The sequence below is a fragment of the Oncorhynchus masou genome, chromosome 15 (assembly GCF_036934945.1).
Source record: "Oncorhynchus masou masou isolate Uvic2021 chromosome 15, UVic_Omas_1.1, whole genome shotgun sequence".
Taxonomy (NCBI): domain Eukaryota; kingdom Metazoa; phylum Chordata; class Actinopteri; order Salmoniformes; family Salmonidae; genus Oncorhynchus; species Oncorhynchus masou.
In genome coordinates, this window is record NC_088226.1 from 10,981,305 (window position 1) to 11,008,141 (window position 26,837).

Below are 26,837 nucleotides of genomic sequence, written 5' to 3' on the forward strand. Positions count from 1 at the left end.
CTCCTCCTCCTCCTCCTCTCTGTTATTCCCCTCGCTCTCTATTCTCTCTCTCCTGTCTACCTCCCCCTCCCCTCTCTCTGTTTATTCTCTCTCTGTTTATCTCTTTCTCCTCTCCTCCTCCCCTCCCCCTCTCTCTCTCTCCTCCTCCCCTCTCTCTGTCTCTCTCTATTCTCTCTCTCCTCCTTCTCCTCCCCCTCTCTCTCTCTGTTTATTCTCTCTCTCCTCCTCCTCCCTCTCTCTCTGTTTATTCTCTCTCTCCTCCCCCTCCCCTCTCTCTGTCTATTTATTCTCTCTCCCTCCTCCTCCTCCCCCTCTCTCTCTCTGTTATTCTCTCTCCTCCCCCTCTCTCTCTCTCCTCCTCCTCCTCCCCTCCCCCTCCTCTCTCTCTCCTTTATCTCTCTCTCTCTCCTCCTCCTCCTCCTCTCTCTCTGTTTATTCCTCCTCCTCCTCTCTCTCTCTGTTTATTCTCTCTCTCCTCCTCCTCCTCCTCCCCTCTCCTCTCTCTCTCTCTCTCCTTTATTCTCTCTCTCCTCCTCCACCCCCTCTCTCTCTGTTTATTCTCTCTCTCCTCCTCCACCTCCTCCTCCTATCTCTCTCTATTTATTATCTCTCTCCACCTCCTCCCCTCTCTCTCTCTGTTTATTCTCTCTCTCCTCCTCCTCCCCCTCTCTCTCTGTCTATTCTTTCTCAGGGTCCCCGTGGTACCCCAGGTCCTGCAGGACTCAACGGGAAATTAGGAAAGAGGGTGAGACTTAGTGAGCTGTGCGACATTGTCGTCATGCTCCACAAACTCTATACAGATGTTCTGAACTGTTGTTGTGCTCCTTGATCAGATACAACCAACTGTTACTACAACATATATTTTCTCTCTCGCCTGGCCTGTCCCTTCATTGACAGTAGTGTCAGTGGTAGTGTGTAGGTTATGAGTGTTAGGGTGTGATGTGTCCCTGGCACATAGCTGTGTTACTCTGTATGTGTGTCCTCTCCTAGGGCCGGGCCGGAACGGATGGAGGGCGTGGAGCACCAGGGGAGACAGGGGGAAAAGTAAGCTCCCTAAAATCACATCTCATCACATTGCAGTGGGTGAAAATCAGAGTAAATTGTGTAGGCAGAACCTCCGCTGCTCAAGTTTGTTTGTGTGTAGTGTACTGTACCTGCATGGTGGATAGTTTGTTTTGGAATGATCAGAACTATTGTTGTATCAGGCAGTTAATCTGACCGATCCAATTAACTATGTGTTCTATCGAGGTAGCAACAGGATTGTAAACTAATGAATGTTTCCACGGGAATTGTCGAATGAAGTCTTCATTTTCACTTGCTAAATAACCATAGAGCTATCAGAGGTTTTAATACGGAGTTTATTAGTCATATTGACCACGCCAGCGATTCAATAGTTTACAGCTGCAGGAAGAGCTTGGTAAATAGGACAGCAGTGTCTTTATCGGTCAGAATAGTGTTCCAGAACAGAACAGCTAACACTCTGGGCTCGCAGTCCCAGCCAGAGACACTACACACACACACACACACACACACACACACACACACACACACACACACACGCTCACACGCTGTTCCCAGTCAGAGCTAATAACACACTGCCAGATGGGAGAGTCCATAGGGAAGGTATCTCAATCTATTGTGTGTGTGTGTGTGTGTGTGTCTGTGTTGTAACTATGTTTCGATCTCATGCTCTTGGGTCTATTTATCCTCAGGGGGACAGAGGCTTCGACGGACTGCCAGGTCTCCCAGGAAACAAGGGCCACAGAGTGAGTGAGGACGAGCAACCCAAGTCTCTACTGTCTGTCTTTCTCTCCTCCTGAGACTGTGTGCGTGTTTTGACATTTGTGACTGCTGATGTGTTTAATGGCATTGAACATCAAGTCTACATATGCCTTACACAGTATATCATGTATTTTCTCCTAGGGGGAGAGAGGGAAGCCTGGACCACATGGGCCTGATGGAGAGTCAGGAGAAAAGGTGAGGACAAAAACAACCATAAATGTACTATAGGGTCCTGCGGAGTAACCATACCCAGCATCCCCTTCAGCAAAGTAACCATACCCAGCATCCCCTTCAGCAAAGTAACCATACCCAGCATCCCCTTCAGCAAAGTAACCATACCCAGTATCCCCTTCAGCAAAGTAACCATACCCAGCATCCCCTTCAGCAAAGTAACCATACCCAGCATCCCCTTCAGCAAAGTAACCATACCCAGCATCCCCTTCAGCAAAGTAACCATACCCAGCATCCCCTTCAGCAAAGTAACCATACCCAGCATCCCCTTCAGCAAAGTAACCATACCCAGCATCCCCTTCAGCAAAGTAACCACACCCAGCATCCCCTTCAGCAAAGTAACCATACCCAGCATCCCCTTCAGCAAAGTAACCATACCCAGCATCCCCTTCAGCAAAGTAACCACACCCAGCATCCCCTTCAGCAAAGTAACCATACCCAACATCCCCTTCAGCAAAGTCCAGGAAACATGGACCCCATGGGCAGACACAGAATTTGAATTCCATTTCTATGTGTGCTGTATGTTGAAACCAGAGTCACATACCATTCTGTATAATATACGTGCATACATATTATACGAAAAGTACAAAAACGTATGCACTCACTAATGTAACTCTGGACAGGAGCGTCTGCTAAATGACAAAAATGTCAAATGTATTATGTTATACATGTGGATCCATTTGAAACCCCTTTTCCATTAGGCAAGGTAAAAGTGAAGGACGCCATCACCATGATCGGTAGAGGACATTTTATGACAGTACCACAGTTGAGCAAAGCACCCAGATCAAAGCACTTGTAACAGTATAACTTTAGTCCGTCCCCGAACCAGGGACCCTCTGCACACATCAACAACTGACACCCACAAAGCATCGTTACCCATCGCTCTACAAGAGCCGCGGCCCTTGCAGAGCAAGGGGAACAACTACTTCAAGGTCTCAAAGCGAGTGACACCACCAACTGAAACACTATTAGTACGCACCATCACTAACTAGCTAGCCATTTCACATCGGTTACACTCACCCCCCTTTTGACCTCCTTCTTTTCCGCAGCAACCAGTGATCTGGGTCAACAGCATCAGTGTAACAGTGTAACTTTAGTCCGTCCCCTCGCCGGGCTCGAACCAGGGACCCTCTGCACACATCAATGTAACTGACACCCACGAAGGATCGTTACCCATCGCTCCACAAAAGCCGCGGCCCTTGCAGAGCAAGGGGAACCACTACTTCAAGGTCTCAAGCGAGTGACGTCACTGATTGAAACGCTATTAGCGCTCACCACCACTAACTAGCTAGCCATTTCACATCGGTTACACACTCACCATTGAAATGAAAATGAAAAACGTTGAATTTTTGAGACATCTCTGTCGTTCTGGCTTTTTTCACTCAACAACAAGCAATGCAAATATCAATGATTAAAATTATTGATGATGAATTGTGGTCAGGGCAAGGCATGTTAGTTATGTGAAAGGGGGATAGAGGACGGGTGTGATGTATTACGTAGACATATCTGTCAGTCAAATGATTTCTTTAATAGGACAGAGAGGCACATGAAGAGAGGACAGTATTCTCTCTCTGTTGACTCTTTCTCATGTCATTTTTTAGGGTTTAGATGGACCCGTAGGGCCGAGTGGACAGCCCGGTGAACCTGTGAGTAACCACGTCACACACACACACACACACACACACACACACACACGTTCCTCCTCCCCACAGGCGGCTCTATGACCGCAGTATGCCCAGGCTGATTCACACTCCATCTTTATCCCAGCAGGTGAGGAGGAGGTCCAGTGGGGCTCTGCCTCTCTAAATGGATCACCCAGCAACCAAAGAGATAGAGGACTGCATTAGACATGTTAGGAGGGCTATGTTAAGGCTCACGCTGAATGTGGATCTATGTGGATGTGGATCATGCTGTTGAGGCCGTCTGAGTCAGAATCGTGCGAAAATGTCATTTTCCGTGATTCTACATGTAAAATCGGTTTGCAATCGGTTCGCAACTACAGTACACCCTGCAGGCAAACACTATTGGTGTATCTGAGCCCTTAACTACAGAGACTCAGGGAAATAGAGGAGCTGGGGGTTTGGATGAGAGAGAGAGGGGAAGTGAGGGGGAAGGGGGAGAGAAGGAGGGAGATAAATGTGAGAGAGGAATTCAGTGGGTGGTGAATGAGATAAGAGCGAGTTAGAGAGTGAGGGAAAGGGAGAGTGAGATGGTAGAGATGAAATCCTGGCCTGAATGATTATATTTCCATATCAATCACTTCAAGGGAGATCACAGATGTGGCTTTGGAACAGGTGGCTTGGCCGAGGTACAAAGAGCAATGCTGACAAAAACAACACACGCAGAGACACCCACCAACCCGCTTCATCTCTCCTCACAGACACACACACTCACTCTCACACAAATACACACTTGCCCATATGCGCACAGGCTCATTAACTCGCTCTTCCTCAGACACACACATACACACACAGACACACACACTCAAACATACTTACAATATTTCTCAAACAGACACACAAATGCATGACGAGCACACAGAAACACACACCAACACGCACACAGACACACACACATATATACTGTATATACAGTACCAGTCAAAAGTTTGGACACAGCTACTCATTCAAGGGTTTTTCTTTATTTTTCAAATGTTTTACATTGTAGAATAATAGTGAAGACATCAAAACTATGAAATAACACATGGAATCATGTAGTAACAAAAAAAGTGTTGAACAAATCAAAATATATTTGATATTTGAGATTCTTTAAAGTAGTCACCCTTTGCCTTGATGACAGCTTTGCACACTCTTGGTATTCTCTCAACCAGCTTTATAAAGTAGTCACCTGGAATGCATTTCAATGTTTGCCTTGTTAAAAGTTAATTTGTGGAATTTCTTTCCTTCTTAATGCATTTGAGCCAATCAGTTGTGTTGTGACAAGGTAGGGTTGGTATACAGAATATATCCCTATTTGGTAAAAGACCAAGTCCATATTCTGTCAAGAACAGCTTAAAACAGCTTAAATAAGCAAAGAGAAATGCTCATTACTTTAAGACATGAAGGTCAGTCAATCCTGAACATTTCAACAACATTGAAAGTTTCTTCAAGTGTCGTCACAAAAACCATCAAGCGCTATGATGAAACTGGCTCTCATGAGGACCGACACAGGAAAGGAAGAGCCAAAGTTACCTCTGCTGCAGAGGATAAGTTCATTAGAGTTTACTGCACCTCAGAAATTGCAGCCCAATTAAATGCTTCACAAAGTTCAAGTAACAAACACATCTCAACATCAACTGTTCAGAGGAGACCTCCATGGTTGAATTGCTGCAAATTAACCACTACTAAAGGACACCAATAATAAGAATAGACTTGCTTGGGCCAAGAAACACGAGCAATGAACAAGGCCGGTGGAAATCTGTCCTTTGGTCTGATGAGTCCAAATTTGAGATTTTTGTTTGCAACCGCAGAGTAGGTGAACAGATTCTCTCCGGATGTATGGTTCCCACCGGGAAGCATGGAGGAGGAGGTGTGGTGGTGTGGGAGTGCTTTGCTGGTGACACTGTTTGTGATTTATTTAGAATTCAAGGCACACAACCAACATGGCTACCACAGCATTCTGCAGTGACACTACTTCCCATCTGGTTTGCGCTTAGTGGGACTATCATTTGTCTTTCAACAGGACAATGACCCAACACACCTTCAGGCTGTGTCACCTGCCTAAATGACTACTGACCCGTAGCACTCACGTCTGTAGGCATGAAAAAAAACCTAGACCCACTCCAATTTGCATACCGCACCAACAGATCCACAGATGATGCAGTCTCTATTGCACTCCACACTGCCCTTTCACACCTGGACAAACGGAACACCTACGTGAGAATGCTATTCATTGACTACAGCTCTGCGTTCAACACCATAGTGCCCTCAATGTTCATCGCTAAGCTAAGGACCCTGGGAGTAAACACCTCCCTCTGCAACTGGATCCTGGACTTCCTGACGGGCCGCCCCCAGATGGTAAGTGTAGGTAACAACACATCCGCCACGCTGATCCTCAACATGCTGATCCTCAATCCTCAACATGTTCAGTCCCCTCCTGTGCTCCCTGTTCATTCATGACTGCACGTCCAGTCACGACTCCAACACCATCATTAAGTTTGCTGATGACACAACAGTGGTAGGTCTGATCACCGACAACGATGAGACAGCTTATAGGGAGGAAGTCAGAGACCTGACCATGTGGTGCAAGGACAACAACTGCTCCCTCCACTTAATCAAGACAAAAGAGATTATTGTGGACTTCAGGAAAAGGAGGACCGAGCACGCCCCCATTCTCATCAATGGGGCTGTAGAGGAGCAGGTTGAGATCTTCAAGTTCCTTGGCGTCCACATCACCAACAAACTAACATGGGCCAAGCACACCAAAACAGTCGTGAAGAGGGCATGACAAAACCTATTCCCTCTCAGGAGACTGAAAAGATTTGGCATGGGACCTCAGATCCTCAAAATGTTTTACAGCTGCACCATCAAGAGCATCCTGACGGGTTGCATCACTGCCTGGTATGGCAACTTCTCGGCCTCTGACCGCAAGACACTACAGAGGGTAGTGCGTACGGCCCAGTACATCACTGGGGCCAAGCTTCCTGCCTTCCAGGACTTCTATACCAGGCAATATCAGAGGAAGGCCCTATGAATTGTCGAAGACTCCAGCCACCCTAGTCATAGACTGTTCTCTGGCACCGCACTAGGACCAAGAGGCTTCTAAACAGCTTCTATCCCCAAGCCATAAGACTCCGGAACAGCTAATCATATGGCTACCCCCCTATTCTATGCTGCTGCTACTCTCTGTTATTATCTATGCACTTTAATAACTCTGCCTACATGTGCATATTACCTCATTTACCTCGACACCGGTGCCCCCGCACATTGACTCTGTACCGGTACCCCCTGTATATAGCCCCGCTATCGTTATTTACTGCTGCTCTTTAATTATTTGTTATTCTTATCTCTTACTTAAACATTTATATTTTTTTCTTAAAACTGCATTTTTGGTAATTAAGGGCTTGTAAGTAAGCATTTCACTGTAAGGTCTAAGGTCACTGTACAAGGTCACTCACTGTACAGTTGTTGTATTCGGCGCATGTGTTATTGACTTGTTAATTGTTTACTTCATGTGTAACTCTGTGTTGTCTGTTCACACTGCAATGCTTTATCTTGGCCAGGTCGCAGTTGTAAATGAGAACTTGTTCTCAACTAGCCTACCTGGTTAAATAAAGGTGAAATAAAAAATAAAAAATAAAAAAAATGTGACAAATAAAATTGTATTTTATTTGATAAAGTCTATTTGACGAAGAAGGAGAGTGATGGAGTGTTTCATCAGATGACCTGGCCTCCACAATGTATTTATTTATTGGATTTTATTTAACCTCTATTTAACTAGGCAAGTCAGTTAATTAAGAACAAATTCTTATTTACAATGATGGACGACCAAAAGGCAAAATTCCTGCTGTGGGGATGGGGGCTGGGATTAAAAATAAACAAATAATATATAAATATAGGACAAAACACATATCAAGACAAGAGAGACAACACAACACTGACAACAACATGGTAGCAACACAACATGGTAGCAGTCACCTGACCTCAACCCAATTTGGATGGTTTGGGTGAAGTGAAGGAAAAGTGAGTGAAGGAAAAGCAGCCAAGAAGTGCTTAGAATATTTGGGAACTCCTTCAAGACAGTTGGAAAAGCATTCCAGGTGAAGCTGGTTGAAAGATTACTAAGAGTGTGCAAAGCTGTCATCAAGGCAAAGGGTGGCTACTTTGAAGAATCTCAAATATAAAACTTATTTTTTATTTGTTTAACACTTTTTTGGTTACTACATGATTCCATCTGTGCTATTTCATTGTGTTGATGTCTTCACTATTATTCTACAATGTAGAATATAGTAAAAACAATGAAAACCCCTTGAATATGTAGGTGTGCCCAAGCTTTTGACTGGTACTGTATACTGTACCTGTATTTGTCATAATTTGAGAATGTATATAAATATACATGAGCTTATATGAACCTGATAGAGTATTGATCAGTGTGCTGTGTTTGACTCTAGGGTACCAGAGGACTTGTCGGACCCAGAGGGTCACCTGGGCCACCTGGGCAGCCAGTAAGTCAACATCCAACCTTCAACTTAATGCTGTTCAATGGGCAATTTACCACCCTTCAAACCAGTCTGATATTAATAGATAACATTGAATACATTTAAATCTGATTAGCTGTCTTTCTCTTTCAGGGTATTACGGGTGTGGATGGAGTTCAAGGGTCAAAGGGCAACCTGGTCAGTATTTTAAACTTAACTTTGGACTCAAAATGACAATAGTTGACCCATGATGACTATAATGGGTGAATAAAAGCTTCCTAAAGATGGTGTTTAGAAACACAATCAGACCTGTGGAATGAAAGTGACTTGTATTAATTAAAGTAAACACCTAAAAAACATTGACCACAGTGGAGTAGCAGTCCTATGACCCTGTTTAGGATTCCTAGCATGTGGGGCTCTGACCATGTGACCAGGGTTGTGTGAAGACAAAGTGTGTGTGACGCTTCTTGTTGTTTTGTCTCAGGGGCCACCTGGAGAGACAGGGCCCAGCGGGCAACAAGGAAATCCTGGATTACAGGTAACCCACAACCTCACACAATGTCAACACACAACAACACACACACACACACACACACACACACACACACACACACACACACACACACACACACACACATTAACCTGATTAATGCTTTGTTCTGGTCCAGGGCCCTCCTGGTTCTCAGGGTCCCATCGGCCTGCCAGGAGAGAAGGTAGGCACTGTGCATCTCTCTTCCTATCAGATTTAAAGACCTGATCTTGTGACCGCTATCAGCTCCGCCCCCAGGGGAGGCTGGCCATGAACGTTGTGACCCAGTATCAGCCACTCCTGACTCCCATTCAGATTACAGAGGACACATGACAGGAAATTAATATCCAGGAAACACAAACTGAAACACACACACTGGCAGGCAGGGAGTTAGTTCTGTGCTATCACACACCAGAGCCTCCTCACACTATAGCAGGGCTACTCAACTACTATTTCCTTGGTGGTAAAGGTCCGGATGGATATTGTCTTCATCGGCCTAGTTATAAACCTTGTGAGTCGTGACCCATATGACCCAAGACTGTTCACTCTCCTCTTGTTGGCAGAAAGAACATTTAGCCGTTTATAACTAAATTTCCCTACAATCCTTCTACACATTTTGTCATGGAGCGGAGAGACAATTGTGCAGTTTTAAGCTCATTTCCTTCAATTTTGTGTCAACAAAGTCATTGAGTCAACAAAATCAATGGGGGCCCCCATGGGCATATAATCTGTCCATGATAACTACAAGGTTTAGATAGCGGGATAGCCTAACATACCTACCTCGCTAACATGGGCAAGTTGATCAACTGTACATAACTGACATGTTAGAAATAGATCTCTAATGTCTGTCAGTGAATGACATAACAAGAGGACAACTTCCCATACACTACCACATGTAAAAAATGCACCTTGTGCATTCTACTGTTACAACTCTCAACCACATTAATAAATTGAAAGACCAAGTTTTTTTTAATTATTTATTTTTAAAGTCGGTAGCCGCCGATTGAGTATGGCTGCACTAGAGGCTAATCATAGTCAAAAACACATATACCCTGTATCAAATTGTTGTAGTCTGGTTGTTACCCTTCAGATTGATTTGAATATACAGTAAATTTCACCACTCAGGATCTGTCTCTGTCCCCCACAGGGTCCCCAGGGGTACAGTGGGCTGCAGGGACTCTCTGGTATCGATGGCCCAACTGTAAGTACATCCATCTGATTCTTCCTCAACAGCACCGATAGCACTGACCTTACCAGGGTGCAATACCTCTTCTCCACCAGCATGGGAGAACAGAAGACATTAGGAAAGTTCTCCAACGCAGCATTTCAATTAGCTCTGTCGAATGAAGGATCTGTTTACAAAAGGGCTAAACGTCCATCCACATGGCTTTACGTAACAGGAGTGTACTGTTGTGTTCTGCAGACACAGCACCCTCCAAGTCCCCCTATACGTTGTGCTGTATTCCCTTTGCTTTGCATTGTCCATCAAGCTCCATTGATTGTTTCTTAAACAGGCTTGGAGATCTGTGGGTAGTTATAATAGTAAGGTACCGCCAGCTGGTACAATGCTGTATTACTTGTTATAAACATGTGTGAGCCTTTATAATGTCTTACAATAAAACTTCTAATATGCTATGTCTGTTCAATGTGTGCAGGGCCATCCAGGAAGAGAAGGCCCTCCAGGAGAGAAGGGGCTCAATGTGAGTTACAGTAAAGCCCGTTAGACCTGCCTGGGTCATCATACCACTGTGCTGTCATATAAACGTCCATATTATCCAATCACGTTCACTCATCACAATTCTCACCTCACATTTGTTTAATGCGTTGCCATCGGACACTCCCTTCCACTCCAATCATGTTTGTCCACGTTAGTTCACTGTCATCATCATCATCATTGTACGCTCACTCCCGCTGACTCATCCTTTTCAACATTGTATTTTCACAATGTCATCGTCATTGCGCAGTCACATCAATCCACTCCGCTCATCAGCGGTATGGTATTGATCATAAAGTACACTCATCGTCATTGTCCAGTCAAAAGCACTCATTGCCATTGTGTGATTTGACTACATTAGCGCAACACAATTGCTCAATAGCATCTGTATGATGGATAGTGCTCTTCAGACACATGAATCCTGATGTTGTTTTGTCATACAGGGTTTGCCTGGAACCCAAGGGCCTGTTGGTTATCCAGGGACTCGCGGTGTCAAGGTGAGTCAGATGCTATGTAATGGTCACGGTTGAAATGTCCTCAAAGGTACAATGGTGAGAGAGATAGCCATTCCCTCAGACATTTCAATCTCTCTACCTGTGATGGACATGTTGTGGGAGTGTGTGTGAGTGTGTGATTGACAGTTGACAGGTTCAGAGAGAGCAGGTGTATTCTCAGGAGGAGATCTAATGACAGTGGGAATAACGTTTGATGGACAGTAGAAATTACAATGTTGGATAAGAGAGGAAGGTGTTTATGTGTGTGGGGGGTGGGATTGTGGGTATGGGTGTTTTGTGTGTGTGAGCGTGCGTGTGTGTGTACTCGTGTATATGCGTGTGTGTGAATTTAGCGTATGCACATGGAATTCAAATTGTATCTTGCGAGGATAGGTTGGGGTGTTGCATCATGGCTGCTTGCTCACTCAAAGTCATATTCACACCACCAGTATTCCACCTCTAGGTCACTGTTGTTAAGGCGCAAGCTGACCTCGTCTGTAATCGTTAATAGATGGTCAATAACTGGTCAATAGGAGGGCAGTGACGGGTTAAGAGCAAATCAGTAGTCATTCATAAGTCCTTCTCCATTGTCAAATCACGGTGTTTCTTACAATAGTTGTAGCAGTAAAATACAATAGAAACATGATTTAGTGACAGCCCAAGCATGCTGTTGGTAGTACTTTTATGTACTTCTGAATACGGTACTGTAGTAGAGTACCGTCTTGAATGGTGATTATCAGTGATATTGTGGCCTGTTCTGATTCTATTTGTATTTGAATGTCTGTTTCACAGGGAGCTGATGGAGTGAGAGGTCTGAAGGGGAGTAAAGGAGAAAAGGTGAGAAAAGAGTCATTTTCACAGTAATTGTGCTGTAAAACTATAAGAATAGACGTGATTACTCACAGTCAAAGTACCAGTTGTCTCACTGTCAGATACTGTAAAGGCATCTCATTTCTACTTCATGGTTTATTATGACATCCCCATAGAGATCTAATAGATCAGACACCTGCCAGATCTCGGTACTGTGATTCATTAATCATCATGAATCATTTGAAATCACTGTCTTCTTCTCCTCTTCACATTGCAGGGTGAAGATGGCTTCCCCGGGTTCAAAGGTGACATGGGCCTCAAGGGAGACGGGGTGAGAGTGTACCCACGCCAGACTAACACACGCTTCAGATCACAGCTGTCTCTCATTATGAACAAATTAGGTATTTTATGTAGAATGAGATGAGATCTCAGTTTGTCTGACCTGCTTTTCTGTCTTCTGTCTTCTCTTTCTTTCTATCCCTCTCCCTCCCTCTCTCTCCCTCTCTCTCTCTCTCTCTCTCTCTCTCTCTCTCTCTCTCTCTGTCCCTCTCGCTCTCCCTATCTCTCTCTCTGTCTCTCTCTCTGTCTCTCTCTATCGCTCTCTCTTTTTGTCTCTGTATCTCTCTCTCCCCCTCTCGCTCTCTCTCTCTTTCTCTCTCTCTTTCTCTGTCTCTTTCTCTCTATCTGCGTGTGTGTGTGTGCATGTGTAGGGTGATAACGGGGTCACCGGAGGTCATGGAGAGGATGGGCCAGAGGGGCCTAAGGGCCAGTTGGGACCCCTAGGAGAGGTTGGAGGTGCTGGCATAGCTGGAGAGAAGGTACAGGAACATTATTTCACTAGTAACATACACTGTATGTGTCTGGTTATGCAATATGTATGAGTTATTGGGATTATGCAGATGTATGGATATATGCGTGTTCAGTGTGTCGGCTACAGTACATGTAATCACATGAACACCCTGCTAAACCATGTCATACAGAATTTGCATACATTATGCACTTAGTTTTTGGCAATGTTGCCAAGTCAACCATAATGATTCCACTCCTCTTTTTCTGTTAATCTCTCTCTCTCTGTCTCTCTTTCGCTCTGTCTCTCCTTCCTCAGGGTAAACTAGGTGTCCCAGGGTTGCCAGGATACCCAGGAAGACAGGGGCCCAAGGTGAAATCCAATTAAGAGCTTTAAAACTTTGTTTTACGTTAAAACTTAGAAACACAAAGAAGTGTGTATTTCTTTGGCTCAGCTCATTGCTGTCAAATGAAAAATAAAGCATGATAAATGGCTGATTTAAAAATAGGTATTTTATTAATAGTTCATTAGTGACAACAATTCATTAGCAGGTTGATTAATGGCGTATTTAAGGCAGTGTGTTTGACTTATGGATTAGATTTTGCTTAATTCGATACTGTGGTTAATTATTAGTTGATTAAATGTTGTGGTTGATGCATGATTAATGTAAGGCTGTAGATGGTTAACCTCTGTGTGTGTTCTCCAGGGATCTGTGGGGTTCCCTGGTTCTGCCGGGGTTCTGGGAGATAAAGGAAGACGGGTGAGAACCATGGGACCTGTATTGAACCATGCTGAACCGTATTGAACCATATTGAACCATATTAAACTCTCTACTGTAATTCTCCTCTAACCATCCAAAGATTGGTGAACTGCCTGTACCGTTTTTACTGATAGACAACTGAAGTGATCGTAATAATGCTGGATTTCTCTTCTGCAGGGTCCATCTGGTCAAGCAGGAACTGGGGGTCAGAGAGGTCCTAATGTGAGTTAGATTTCTCCTCTGGTCTTACAGCATCTATCAGCATCTATCAGCGTCTGTTGATCTCTATTGCATTGGGCCCATGGTGAGGTGTGAGTCACGGTTTCTCACCAACTGACATTGCACACCATTCATTTACAATCAGCCGTCATCAACCTTTTCTGAGTCAAGATCACTTTCTTAGTCAAAATGCAAGCCGAGATCTACCGCTCAGATTACAAAATAAACATGACTTTAAAAAACAGCCTATGCAACATTAACCAATTAAACAGTTCTGTAGCAATGAGGTTTGTGCAGTAGGCTATAGTCCCAATATCTTATCACTATGCTTGAATTGCCCCGCCAATGTTGTTCTTCTCAGACTATTTAGAAATGATATTTCTAAATTGTAGGTATATGATCACATTGGCAGTAGATCATTTGTCATATTACTTGTGAGGCACAGCTGAGTGAGCATAATCATTTCATCATTTATAATCATTTATTTTACTGGACTCATGGCCTGCATCTGATGGTTAGCTTTTTAATGGCTTATAAAAGTGCTGAAAGTCCTGAATAACAACTTAAACATGTACTTACTCATAAAAACAGCAGCCCTTTGCTGTATTTGTTGAGTCTCTCTCTAGTCATGGTTTTAAAAGTTTAGAAATCCCACATTATCAACTTTGCTGCTTCTTTTGACAGCCTATGGCGCGAGAAAACTGTGCGGACACAGTGATTTGAGCAATCTGATTGGCCAGTGCACTTGATTTGCTCTCTGGGCCTGCCGGGTAGGTGGAGTTCTACCTTCAGACATGGTTCAAAATGGAAACACTTTGCCTTTCCTGCACCAGGGCTGCTGAATCAAGTGCACCTACCACCAGCACTAAACTCATTTTAAGAAATAGGAACGTGATAAAATAATTTAAATGTTGAAAGATAATGATTAAATAATTCCGCTCTGAAACCTTATAATTGTATGAAAATGATTAGAATCATACAATTCTAATCTGATGATGTGTGTAGTTTTAGTCAGAATTAGATGAAACAATGTATCTGTATAGTGGAAAAACACAGACTGTCTGAGCAAGGCGTAGTTTAGGATTTGAACTTGTATGTGTGTGCCAAAGAAAAAAAACGTGATCAATTGAGCTGTGTTTGGACCGACCTGGCTAGGCCTCTGAGACTTCTCAAGGTTTCCCTAATCACGGGGGAATGGAACTGTTGGCTAGGTAGTGATACACAGGGGTGAGAACTATGGAGAAGGATAAAACTCTACACCTACTGTTTATGTGTATGTATGTGCGTAGGATACCTAATGTTTGTGTGGAAGTATATGCACAGCTATAAAATGGATGTCTTTGTATAATGGACTTCAGAGCGTTCTCGTGAATAAACTGTACTATCCTTTTGCATAAGCTGAGTCTTTGACTAATTATTATTAAACCCATGGTCTTATTAAACCCATGGTTGTTTTTTTTTACATAAAACCAGACCAGTTGGCAACCACTGATTTACGTCATAGGAACTCTCATTCACCCCTTGTCATGTATCCTTCTCCTATGGATGAGTTCTGTTGTCATAAGAAGGATTATATTGATGTTGTTTTTTTCATAGGGTGCCAGTGGGGGTAGAGGAGCAAGAGGACCAACAGGAAAGTCAGGAGACAAGGTGGGTTTAGGCCAGTGCACAGCTGTCTCATAACGAGAGAAGGAACAGGCGCTGTTGTGTTACTGTTCAGCACAGAATGCCATGCCATCTGGTGCAAAGAGATAATACTTACAATCTGCAGCTACATGTTTGAAACTGAAATCAGTTATTTCAGGAGTCCTTTCAAAAGACCACCAATGAAATGATTAACAATGATTAAAAATATATTTTTTCATAAAATGAATGAATAGACCAACAGACTCAATAACTGTTTATCTCTATCCCAATCCTCCACCTTCTACATGATCCACCAATCAGGGCACCTCTGGACACGAAGGCCCACCAGGATCCACAGGAGACCAGGTAAGCTCCAGTCTGACACACAACAACAACAGAGTTGAACTATAATATAACACAGCTAATAACAGCACATCTAATAACAGCATATCTAATAATAGCATATCTAATAATTCCATATCTAATAATACCATATCAAATAAGACCATATCCAATAATAGCTGGCATAGGGTGATAATATTTCAATGATACACCCTGCTAGGAAAAAGCATCATTATGCTTCACAGATACATAACAGTGTACGATACCTACTGGTAAAGATAGTCAACTGGATTGAGTCTTTGTGTTGTCTGGTTGATCGTACAGGGACCCCAAGGACCACAGGGAAGGAACGGCGAGGCAGGACCTAAGGGACCTAATGTAAGTGTGATGTGTCAAATGACAAGCAGCTTTTATGTATTTTATTTACATTTTTTTTATTTAACCTTTATTTAACTAGGCAAGTCAGTTAACTCTTGGAACTACCGCTCCTGGATCCGGGAGATTTGTCATTAACGCCTAACCTCTTGGAACTCCCCATCCCGGATCCGGGATCGTGACTAAAGCCTCAGGCTCATTAGCATAACGCAACGTTAACGATTTCTGAAAATCGCAAATAAAATGAAAATAATGCGTCTGCTCTCAAGCAGCCTTTTCTTAACAACACTGTCATCTCAGATTTTCAAAATATGCTTTTGAACCATAGAAATTGACTAATTTGTGTAAGAGTATGCAAAGCTAGCATAGAATTTTGAGTAGCATTTAGTCAACATTTTCACAAAAACCAGATAACCAAATAAATAAAATCATTTACCTTTGAAGAGCTTCTGATGTTTTCAATGAGGAGACTCTCAGTTACATACCAAATGCGCAGTTTTTCCTGAAAGCGTCTGTGTGTAGGAGAAATCACCTACATTAACAAGCTCAAAAACATGGCAAACGTTGTTTGGAATCAATCCTCAAGGTGTTTTTTCACATAATTGATATGCAGTTCGTGGAAGCTTGCTTTCCTCTCTGTATCCCATGGAAAAATACTGGCAGCTGACTTTGCGCATGTGGTCTCTTATGGTCAATCTTCCAATGATCTGCCTACAAATACGTCACAATGCTGCAGACACCTTGGGGAAACGACAGAAAGGGCAGGCTCATTCCTCTCGCATTCACAGCCATATAAGGAATGCTCAAAAGTTCTGGATAAAGCTATCAATTATATGCATAGTCTTAGATGGCGCACAGAATTTAAAATATTTAACCTCCACACATTAACAAGTCCAATAGCTCAAATGAAAGATAAACACCTTGTTCATCTACCCAGCGAGTCAGATTTCTAAAATGTTTTACGGCGAAAACATAGCACATATGTATATCAAACCACCACTAGGACACATACAATATGTAGCCATATTGTCAAGCAAAAAACACAATCACAAATGCAGGATTAAAAGAAAAATAATTCACTAACCTTTTGAAAATCTTCATCAGATGACAGTAATAGGACATGTTACACAGTATATTTATGTTTTTTTCAATAATATGCAAATTATATCCATAAATCTCCGTTTACATTGAGCCATGTTCAAAAAATGCTACAAAAATGTTCTAAGCGTACAAAAAAATTGGTGAACTCTTCTCAAACGAAATGGAACAAAAGAATAGGCTGTATACAATTGCGCCAGGACAGATATTTTCCAGTGACACGTCACTATTTTGCCCGCCAACCGGTCAAAGCTCGCGGGATTTTCTTCATTACTCGCCTCATTGAAAGAACACAGCACGCTGAACACACAGAAACTGTTCCCAGATCCGTAGCTGGTTGGGAAGGGTGGGGGCGATGACGTCAAAGTTGGGGTAACTTTCCTGATGAGAGAGAGAGTTTGGGAGAATGGCTTCCCTGTGAGTTCTGCTTTACATACAGACATAATTTGAACGGTTTTAGAAGCTTTAGAGTATTTTCTATTCAATAATTATAATTATATGCATATATTAGCAATTTTGGACAGATTTTTTTTCTGTTTACTATGGGCACGCAATTCCTCCAAAGGGGCAGTATTGTGCATAGCCTTAACAGGTTTTAACTGACACTAATTAGCATAACGCAACGGACAAAAAATATTACTAGAAAATATTCATATTCATGAAATCACAAGTGAAATATATTGAAACACAGCTTAGCCTTTTGTTAATCCCCCTGTCATCTCAGATTTTATAATTATGCTTTACAGCCAAAGCAAGACAAGCATTTGTGTAAGTTTATTGATAGCCTAGCATAGCATTATGCCTAGCTAGCAGCAGGCAACCTGGTCACGAAAATCAGAAAAGCAATAAAATTAAATTGTTTACCTTTGAGCTTCAGATGTTTTCACTCACGAGACTCCCAGTTAGATAGCAAATGTTCCTTTTTTCCATAAAGATTATTTTTGTAGCCGAAATAGCTCCGTAAGTTCTTCACGTTTGGCTGAGAATTCGACCAGAAATTGCGGTCACGACAACGCCGAAATATATTCCAAATTAGCTCCATAATATCGACAGAAACATGGCAAACGTTGTTATAATCAATCCTCAAGGTGTTTTTCAAATATCTATTCGATAATATATCAACCGGGACAGCTGTATTTTCAGTAAGACTAGTAAAAATAGTCGGCCACTTACGCAATGTAGTCGTTTACGCTCATTCTTCAACATAAAGGCGTGAAACTACGTCAAAATTCGGTAGACACCTTGGGGAATACGTAGAAAAAGGAATCTGGTTGATATCCCATTCACTGGTCAATAGGGACACATCGGAACGCAGAGCTTTCAAATCATGAGTCACTTCCTGATTGGATTTTTCTCAGGCTTTCGCTTGCAGTATAAGTTCTGTTAGACTCACAGACAATATTTTTACAGTTTTGGAAACGTTAGAGTGTTTTCTATCCTAAGCTGTCAATTATATGCATATTCTATCATCTTGTCCTGACATAATAGCCCGTTTACTTTGAGAACATTATTTTTCCAAAAATGAAAATAGTGCCCCCTAGTTTCAAGAGGTTTTAACAACAAATTCTTCTTTACAATGATGGTCTGTTTGGGGTTTTAGGCTGGGTTTCTGTACAGCATTTTGAGATATCAGCTGATGTACGAAGGGCTATATAAATAAATTTGATTTGATTTGATTTGGTCTACCCCGGCCAATCCCTAACCTGGACGACGCTGGGCCAATTGTGCGCCGCCCTATGGGAATCCCAATCACGGCCGGTTGTGATACAGGCTAGAAACGAACCAGGGTCTGTAGTGACAGGAGCCACTTGGGAGCCCCTGCATTGTCTAACATGTCTCTGTTTTTCTTTCCAGTCTTATGTTGTGTCTGTCTGTACTGTTTTATCTCTATCTAGTGTGTATGTGTGTCTATGCTAATAAAAGTGCAATTATTTTTCAGGGAGCTGCAGGAAAAGACGGACTACCAGGTCATCCAGGACAGCGAGGGGAGCCAGTGAGTTAAACTGGGATTCTATGATGACCCAGGAATTACGTGGTTGTTAGTTACTTTTTCGCCATTGTCCAAATATGGACATAGATTTCAACACTCATCAAGACCCGAATAACACCACAACAACAAGCAAGACAAAAGCTGTGGCTTGGATGCTGAATTACTGAAGTGCTAGAGTGGACTACATACTGAAGACTACTAATCCTATCCATAACTCTCTTTCTCTTTCTCTTTCTCATTGTGTCATCTCTCTCTCTCTCTCTCTCTCTCTCTCTCTCTCTCTCTCTCTCTCTCTCTCTCTCTGGCAGGCTGGCTCTTTCTCTCTCAGCTCTTAGCTTTGGGTCACGGCTTCACTTTCTATTTTCTCACTTGTCATCTCTCCTCTCTTAGGGCTTCCAAGGCAAGACTGGTCCACATGGGCCAACGGGTGTGATCGGACCACAGGTGAGTTATCCAATAAGTGATTAGAACTACATTTGTAGTTATTTTGTGACACAATGAGAATCAAACCAATAAATGAGAGCTGTGAGGTAATGAGAACTCCTGTCTTGTTTTGTCTCTGTGGTTGTCGTTAGGGTAAATCTGGTGAGACTGGGCCTAATGGCGACAGAGGACACCCTGGGTCACCAGGACCCCCTGGAGAGACGGGTTTACCTGGAGCGGCAGGCAAGGAGGGACCCAAGGTGAGTCCGTTGTGTTCATCTTCAGTGAATTAACTTCACCACCACCATCATCATCTTCAACACTATCATTATTATCATCATAAAAGCAATCTATAGAAGATCATACATGTCTCCTCCAGGACCCTCTCAGAAACGAGATATGTCACCTCACCTCAAGGGATTTATCCTTCCCACAAATTTCCAAACTGATAAAGGGGAGAAAAAAAGAATCCTCATTCCATACCTCACTGTGCTCCGTACATTACCGCTCATAAAATATGGATGTTCCTCTCAGTTGATGTGGCTGTTGCACTGGTCTCTGTGATTTATCACCTCATAAGAGGCCTGCTGTGAAATAGCAGGTTACAAATAGAAATCAAACGGGATCAGAAATAGAGGAAGTACTAAAAACAAACAAAATATAACTATTGTAAAACAGATTGTGTCTGTAAAATGTGAATAATATGTATAAACTGAAGGTAGAAGCCTAAGTGTTATTGTGTATTAGTTTACTCCAATTGGGGGAGGGGTGGTAGGGTTTGCGGGGAAAAATAAAGGTATATTCTAAAAAAAAGTGTGTATATGTATTTGCATATACAGTATGTATGTGTATTTTTTTGCATATATGAATCTGCCATTTCCAGTTACAATAGTCATTTACAACATTAACCATGTCTAAACGGTATTTCTGATCAATTTGATGTTATATTAATGGACATTATTTTACTTTTTTCAAAAACAAGGACATTTCTAAGTGAGCCCAAACCTTTGAACAATAGTGTATATATATGGGTATGTATTTGTATGTATGTTTGTACAGGGATATATATATTACCCCCAAAATATATGGGGAATTGGAAATGATGCAGACAATTAAATTGATGGAAGCAACAATCTGTCCGCAATATTAAAGCTGATCAACCCCTTAAAAAAAATAAAAAGAGGCCTGTTGTCAGCTCACTGGTAGACTCAGACCTAATCCTCCATGTCTGTCTGTCTGTCTGTCTGTCTGTCTGTCTGTCTGTCTGTCTGTCTGTCTGTCTGTCTGTCTGTCTGTCTGTCTGCCTGTCTGTCTGCCTGTCTGTCTGTCTGTCTGTCTGTCTGTCTGTCTGCCTGTCTGTCTGTCTGTCTGTGCCTGCTGTCTGTGTCTGTCTGTCTGTCTGTCTGTCTGTCTGTCTGCCTGCCTGCCTGCCTGTCTGTCTGTCTGTCTGTCTGTCTGTCTGTTTTGGTTTCCAGGGAGACGCGGGTCCGTCTGGAGCTCCAGGAAAGAGTGGCCCCGCTGGGCTCCGAGGCTTCAGAGGGAGCAGAGGCAGCCCTGGAGCCATGGTAACACACCCACCTCACATCTCCTGACCTTCACCTTACTGACATTTTACATTCTACACTGATGTAAAGTACTACTGTGTTGTATAGCACCCAGTGTTTTATGTGAAAATCACTGAAGGCCAGTTTCCTGGCTTTTTAATGGAGATTCTCCATTGACCATGCTGCTTTTTAGTCCAGAGTGGGCTTCATCTGGGTCTGGGAAACTGACCCGATGTCTTTTACTTGAATTAACTGATGGTGGACCATCTGATAACTGTATACTCTGACAGTGGGATGGAAACTGATTGGTTGGAATTCCTGTGATGAAGGCTCTGATTGGTTCACCTCTGTATGCTTGCCTCTCTCTAGGGCTCTGCTGGACTGAAAGGAGGAGAAGGACCCATCGGTCTGTCAGGAGCAGTGGTAAATTGGATTTCATCATGTAGCAATTGTTTAATTCCCATTTTCCCCATGCTACACCCCTAATCTCCACCTCCATCCCCCATCCTGGTCCGTATGTGGTCTATAGCCAACAAGGACATGTAGAGTGGGAGGCTGTTACCATGGAGATCATAACCAGTGTACTAAATGAAAGAGTGAATCATGTGACGTTGTCCTCTTACCTCTCTGTTCCCCCGTCGTGTCATTACCCAGGGTGCCACTGGGGAAAAAGGGCCTTCTGGAGCGGCTGGTGCTATTGGTCAGCCCGGACGCTCTGGTGGGGTCGGCCCTGGAGGACCAATGGGAGAAAAGGGCGAGCCAGTAAGAATCTTTGATCATTTCCTTATTAGTTTCTTTTCTTATGCAACACTAGTGTCTATTTCTAAATGGACATATGTACATTACTGAGAAATAAACAGCATGTGTGGGTTCCTCTGTACTATATGTGTAATAATCAATGTTTACGCGCAGGTGTGTGTGTGTGTGTGTGTGTGTGTGTGTGTGCATGTTCCACTCTCTCTGTGTTATCTATTAATCAATATGTCATGGTGCAATATGAGACTAGAATAGTGGCGGTGGTTCATCATCCATTTGTTCCTCAGGGAGAGAAGGGGCCCATCGGGCCGGCTGGACAGGACGGGGCGCAGGGGCCTGTGGGGCTGCCCGGGGCTGCTGGCCCCGCTGGGCCTCCAGGAGAGGACGGAGACAAGGTACTTACACCTGTACACAGTTACAGCACAGTAGGTACCATACCACTGTAGAGGGACAACTTAGGAGAATCCAACTACTGGCCCTCAAGGCCTGAAGCACTGCTGGGGTGTTTTATTGCTAGTCAATTGATCTATTGTCCTTATTAGCCATGGAGTCCACTCACCTACTGGCCTTGATGTTGTGTGGGTGGGAGGTGTATGGGTTGCTGTGTGTGTCTCTATATCTCTGCAACGTGTGTGTGTGTGTGTGTGTGTGTGTGTGTGTGTGTGTGTGTGTGTGTGTGTGTGTGTGTGTGTGTGTGTTGTCTACAGGGCGAGACAGGAGGACCAGGCCAGAAGGGCAGTAAAGGAGACAAAGGAGAATCTGTGAGTCTTCATCTGGAGAGATTTCAACCACGACACTGTCTTTCAGCCTTACAAGCCACAGTATTACACACCTGACAGGATATGACATCACCAGACACAGTACTACCAGAGAGAGGGAGGGGAAGATCCTATTTCTGACACAAATCTGCCCATGTTCAGCAGATCCTTAATTATTAAGTAGGTGAAGAGTTTTTGTGTGGGGGGGCAATGAAAGATAAATATAAATAGCTATTTTGATACATGAGGCTTATTTGATCTAATAGAAGTTTCATAATGCTTAGGTTGTTACAAGTGTGTTGTTATAAGTGTGACGCACTTTTTTAAATTGAATATTTATTGAATATTAAATCATACAATCTACCTGCAGTGAAGCCGCTCAACATTTACATTACATTCAGTCATCTAACCATCTCCCGTCTAGAGTGACCCACAGGAGAAACCAGGGCCCCGCCCAAGGGCAAGTCGGCAGATCTCCCACCAAGTCAAAATGGGGACCAAACTAGCTTTATTTTTGACTTTTATCTTTGACCATCATTCTAATCCCCCACCCAGCAACTCCACTCCCACTTGTCTCCAGTTCCACATTCCAAACCTCAGTTTCAAACAAGTATTCAGTTAACAAGATGTATCCACCAATCCAAAGAGAGGAATAGGTGGGAGCTTGACAGCCCGTCGTTCAGCTCTGTGGACAACGAATCCCATTGTTAGAGTGGAGACACAAGCATCTCATCGTTATATCCAGTATCTCTGGTACTACTCACCTGGCAGGATATGACATCACAAACCATAGTACTACACACCTGACAGGATATGACATCACCAGCCACAGTACTACCAATATAAACATATAACCGAGTGACCACTCTAACAATACGTCCTCAATGATGGAAGGAAGGCGATATCAGGTGGGACCATTCTAGCCAATGAGAGGGCAGATACGAGTGTGAACAACAGCCACAACTAAGTTGTTTTTCTCAAAGTTGCCGAAATGCCAAATGCATCCACTTATATCAGTACATTTGCAACAGCCTAAACATTACGAAACTTCTTTTCGATCAAATAAGCCTCACAGGTCGGAAAGTTTCAGACTTAGAAATCCGACTTGGATGACCGTTCAAAATGATTTCTCACAGTCAGAGCTAGTTTTTTCCCAGAGTTCCCAGTTGTCTTGAACGCACTGAAATCAGAGGTTTCCCAGTTCCCAGTTGTTTGAATGCGGCATACACACCTGACAGGATATGACATCACCAGTCAAAGTATTACACACCTGACAGGATATGCCATCACCAATCACAGTATTAAGCACCGGCCAGTATCCTCCCGTCACCAGCTGCTATCACTAGGATAATTCAAATGAATGACTCAATAAATGAGAAAGGGTTTATAATTGAGCGTTGAGGTAATTATGTGCAGTTATAATTAACTGTACAGTATATTAATGTATGTGAGCTTTTATACTCAGCTTTGGGCATTATTATATGGGGCGGCAGTGTAGCCTAGTGGTTAAAGCATTGGACTAGTAACCAAAAGGTTACAAGTTCAAATCCCCAAGCTAACAAGGTACAAAATCTGTCGTTCTGCCCCTGAACAGGCAGTTAACACACTGTTCCTAGGCTGTCATTGAAAATAAGAATTTGTTCTTAACTGACTTGCCTAGTAAAATAAAGGTAAAATAAGAAATAAAAAAATAAGCCTTTCTTCATGGTCTAGTTAGCATGCACTGTGCATCTTCATGCACTACCTCTTATCCTCGCAGCTCTATCAAACTATTCAAAATACTGTCTAACACTTTCAGAAGCCAAGCAATCACAAACAGCTACCATCAACAGCTGCAATTTCACAGTAGTTGTGTTTTTTGAGCTCCCGACACAGCAGTGTTTTCCTGCAGTGTATGATTGATATGCAGTATACTGTCAACAGCATCTCTGCTTCTTGGTCTCTTCTCCAGGGCCCTTCAGGACCTATTGGAATCCAGGGACCTGTCGGCCATCCGGGGTTACCGGTACGTCTATTCAATGTATCTGTCTTTATTGTGTGTTTGTGTGTACTGTATGTGTGTACAGCACTGACCTCTGTGTGTGTTTCAGGGTGTGGACGGGGAGCCGGGGCCGAGAGGCCAGCAGGGGATGTACGGCCCGAAGGGAGACGAGGGAGCGAGAGGCCACAAGGGGGCCACAGGACCCACTGGACTACAGGTGAGGAGACGAGACACCCCTCTGTTGGACTGTACCATCCATTTCTCTATTCCAGCATATGGCTGACAGGTGGACTGTACCATCCATCTCTCTACTCCAGCATATAGCTGACAGGTGGACTGTATAATCTCTCATCAACAGCACCTACTACTGCACCTCTAACCATACTCTGTCTTTACAGGGCATGCCAGGACTCCCAGGAGAGAAGGGAGACAGTGGGCACGTGGGCACGATGGTGAGTACTGGACATACCATTGGACAATGACATATTTTCCCTATATCCTATTGTTGACCTGGCAGCCTCACTGTAATCTCCCACCAAAGATCATTCCTTAAGCATGTCTCTCATCTTCATTGTGGTATAAAGCCTAACTAAAGTAAAACCCTTCTTGGAGGCAGTGTCTGACAGTCAGTCAGTCGAGTGAAGGAGGGCGAGAGTCAGTCAGTCAGTCGAGTGAAGGAGGGCGAGAGTCAGTCAGTCAGTCGAGTGAAGGAGGGAGAGAGTCAGTCAGTCAGTCGAGTGAAGGAGGGCGAGAGTCAGTCAGTCAGTCGAGTGAAGGAGGGAGAGAATCAGTCAGTCAGTTGAGTGAAGGAGGGAGAGAGAGTCAGAGAAAGAGAGGGCGGTGGTTTGAGGAGGAAGACGGCAGCGTGACAGCTTCTAATCAGATTAGCCTGAGCCGGGCCTGTCTAATGAGCATCTTCCTACTATGGTGACAGTCATTTCAGAATGCCACAGACCGTGAACACATGCTAAATAAGATTCTACACACACAGCTAGCGCCACAGCACACTCAGCCTGATTAGGGAGAGGGGAAGGAGGCGTCAAAACGGAGACAAAAAACAAAAGAGGGAGAAGAGAGAGAGAGAGTATGAGAGTATGAGAGGGAACGAACGATATGGGGGGATGGAGAGAGGGATGTGAGAGAGACAGGGCAAGGAGGAAAGAGATCTCACTGGGAAAGCCTCATCCATGTGAATGCTGTGGTTCACAGGATTGCAGCTTCTAATGCCCACGTAGCTCCCCAGTAGCAGGATTATAGGATATGTGCTTACTGTAGTGGATGTAGTAGTGTCTGGAGTATGTCTGTCCGTCTTAGTGCTGTGTGTCCAGTCTCTCTCTGTGTTGGGATTTCAGCGTTTGTGAAGCACAGCTAACCATTAACTCTGGGCTGGAAGGGAGCATTCAGTGCAGTTAAGATGAATAGCTTGTTGTCCATGTTGAGGTGCACAGAGGGGTGGAATCCCATCACACTGACTGGCTAGAGCGCTCTCATTTCCCCTGTAGCCTGATCATGTGTTCTTGTAGAGAACTAGAGGTTCCTCATTATAGAGAGAGAGAAGGAGTGGATAGAGGGAGGGAGAGAGAGATAAAGGGAGAGAAAGAGAGGGAGATACTGTACAGAAAGAGGGGGTGAAAGACAGGAAGGGAGAGAGGGAGAAAGAGAGAGAGAGTACCTTTCCGTGTGTCATTGAGGGTAATGGCTTGTCCTCGTGGTGTCTGCATCATGTCAGTGAGATAATGATCATAGAGGCTGGTTCTTTTCTGGGGATATGTTGCACCAGCCACCAGGCCCTCAGCCACCAGGCCATCAGTAGACTGAATGACTAGTATGCACAGTCACTGTACCCAGGGAGGAGCTGCCTGGTGGATCACACAGTCTACTTCCTTTGGGATAGAGGTGTGTGTATGTGTTTGTGTCTGCATGTGCGTCTGCGTGTACTTGTGCATGTATGTGCTGTTTCAAGCCAATGGCTAATGATTTATTTTCTCCTCAGGGCCCTCCAGGACAACATGGCCCCAGAGGCCCCCAGGGGTCCATCGGTGGAGAGGTACAGTATATTTCTGACCTTATCTGACCATCTTTCTATGCACTGGGTTTGCTTCAGTATTGGATTGGTTTATGTTGCAAGACGGTATACTATGGTGCGCAACTCTCACTTCTACTCAAATCTACACTACGACTATCAGAACACACCCACCAATAGGGTTGTTACTTCACACACGGCACACACACTTCTCTACCCTCTACCCCTCTCCCTCTCCCAGACCCTCTGCCGGTTTGGAGCTGTGAATTATTAAGTGGTATTAGAATGTAATCCCTCAGAGGGAGTTATATTTACCGCTCTATAAATCATTAAGGAGAATTAGACAATCATCCTTCAGAGGGAGTTATATTTACCTCTAGTAATGGCCAACCTCTCAACATCTCACACCAATCAATTATTCACGAGAGAGAGAGATGGGAAGAAGCCACGCCACACACA

At 43.7% G+C, this 26,837-nt stretch overlaps 1 protein-coding gene across 1 annotated transcript in view; it reads left to right on the top strand.

Moving 5' to 3' along the window:
* LOC135555596 (collagen alpha-1(XI) chain-like) overlaps window positions 1-26,837 on the top strand; it is a 91,058-nt gene that overhangs the window by 49,445 nt on the left and 14,776 nt on the right. Inside the window, 33 exon segments of the mRNA XM_064988172.1 lie at window positions 692-745; window positions 991-1,044; window positions 1,713-1,766; window positions 1,924-1,977; window positions 3,615-3,659; window positions 8,123-8,176; window positions 8,303-8,347; window positions 8,634-8,687; window positions 8,818-8,862; window positions 9,826-9,879; window positions 10,334-10,378; window positions 10,836-10,889; window positions 11,679-11,723; window positions 11,974-12,027; window positions 12,407-12,514; window positions 12,802-12,855; window positions 13,190-13,243; window positions 13,421-13,465; window positions 15,059-15,112; window positions 15,410-15,454; window positions 15,755-15,808; window positions 18,843-18,896; window positions 19,284-19,337; window positions 19,469-19,576; window positions 20,792-20,881; window positions 21,230-21,283; window positions 21,515-21,622; window positions 21,904-22,011; window positions 22,324-22,377; window positions 24,326-24,379; window positions 24,465-24,572; window positions 24,754-24,807; window positions 26,349-26,402. Coding sequence (XP_064844244.1) covers window positions 692-745; window positions 991-1,044; window positions 1,713-1,766; window positions 1,924-1,977; window positions 3,615-3,659; window positions 8,123-8,176; window positions 8,303-8,347; window positions 8,634-8,687; window positions 8,818-8,862; window positions 9,826-9,879; window positions 10,334-10,378; window positions 10,836-10,889; window positions 11,679-11,723; window positions 11,974-12,027; window positions 12,407-12,514; window positions 12,802-12,855; window positions 13,190-13,243; window positions 13,421-13,465; window positions 15,059-15,112; window positions 15,410-15,454; window positions 15,755-15,808; window positions 18,843-18,896; window positions 19,284-19,337; window positions 19,469-19,576; window positions 20,792-20,881; window positions 21,230-21,283; window positions 21,515-21,622; window positions 21,904-22,011; window positions 22,324-22,377; window positions 24,326-24,379; window positions 24,465-24,572; window positions 24,754-24,807; window positions 26,349-26,402 — 2,025 coding nt within the window.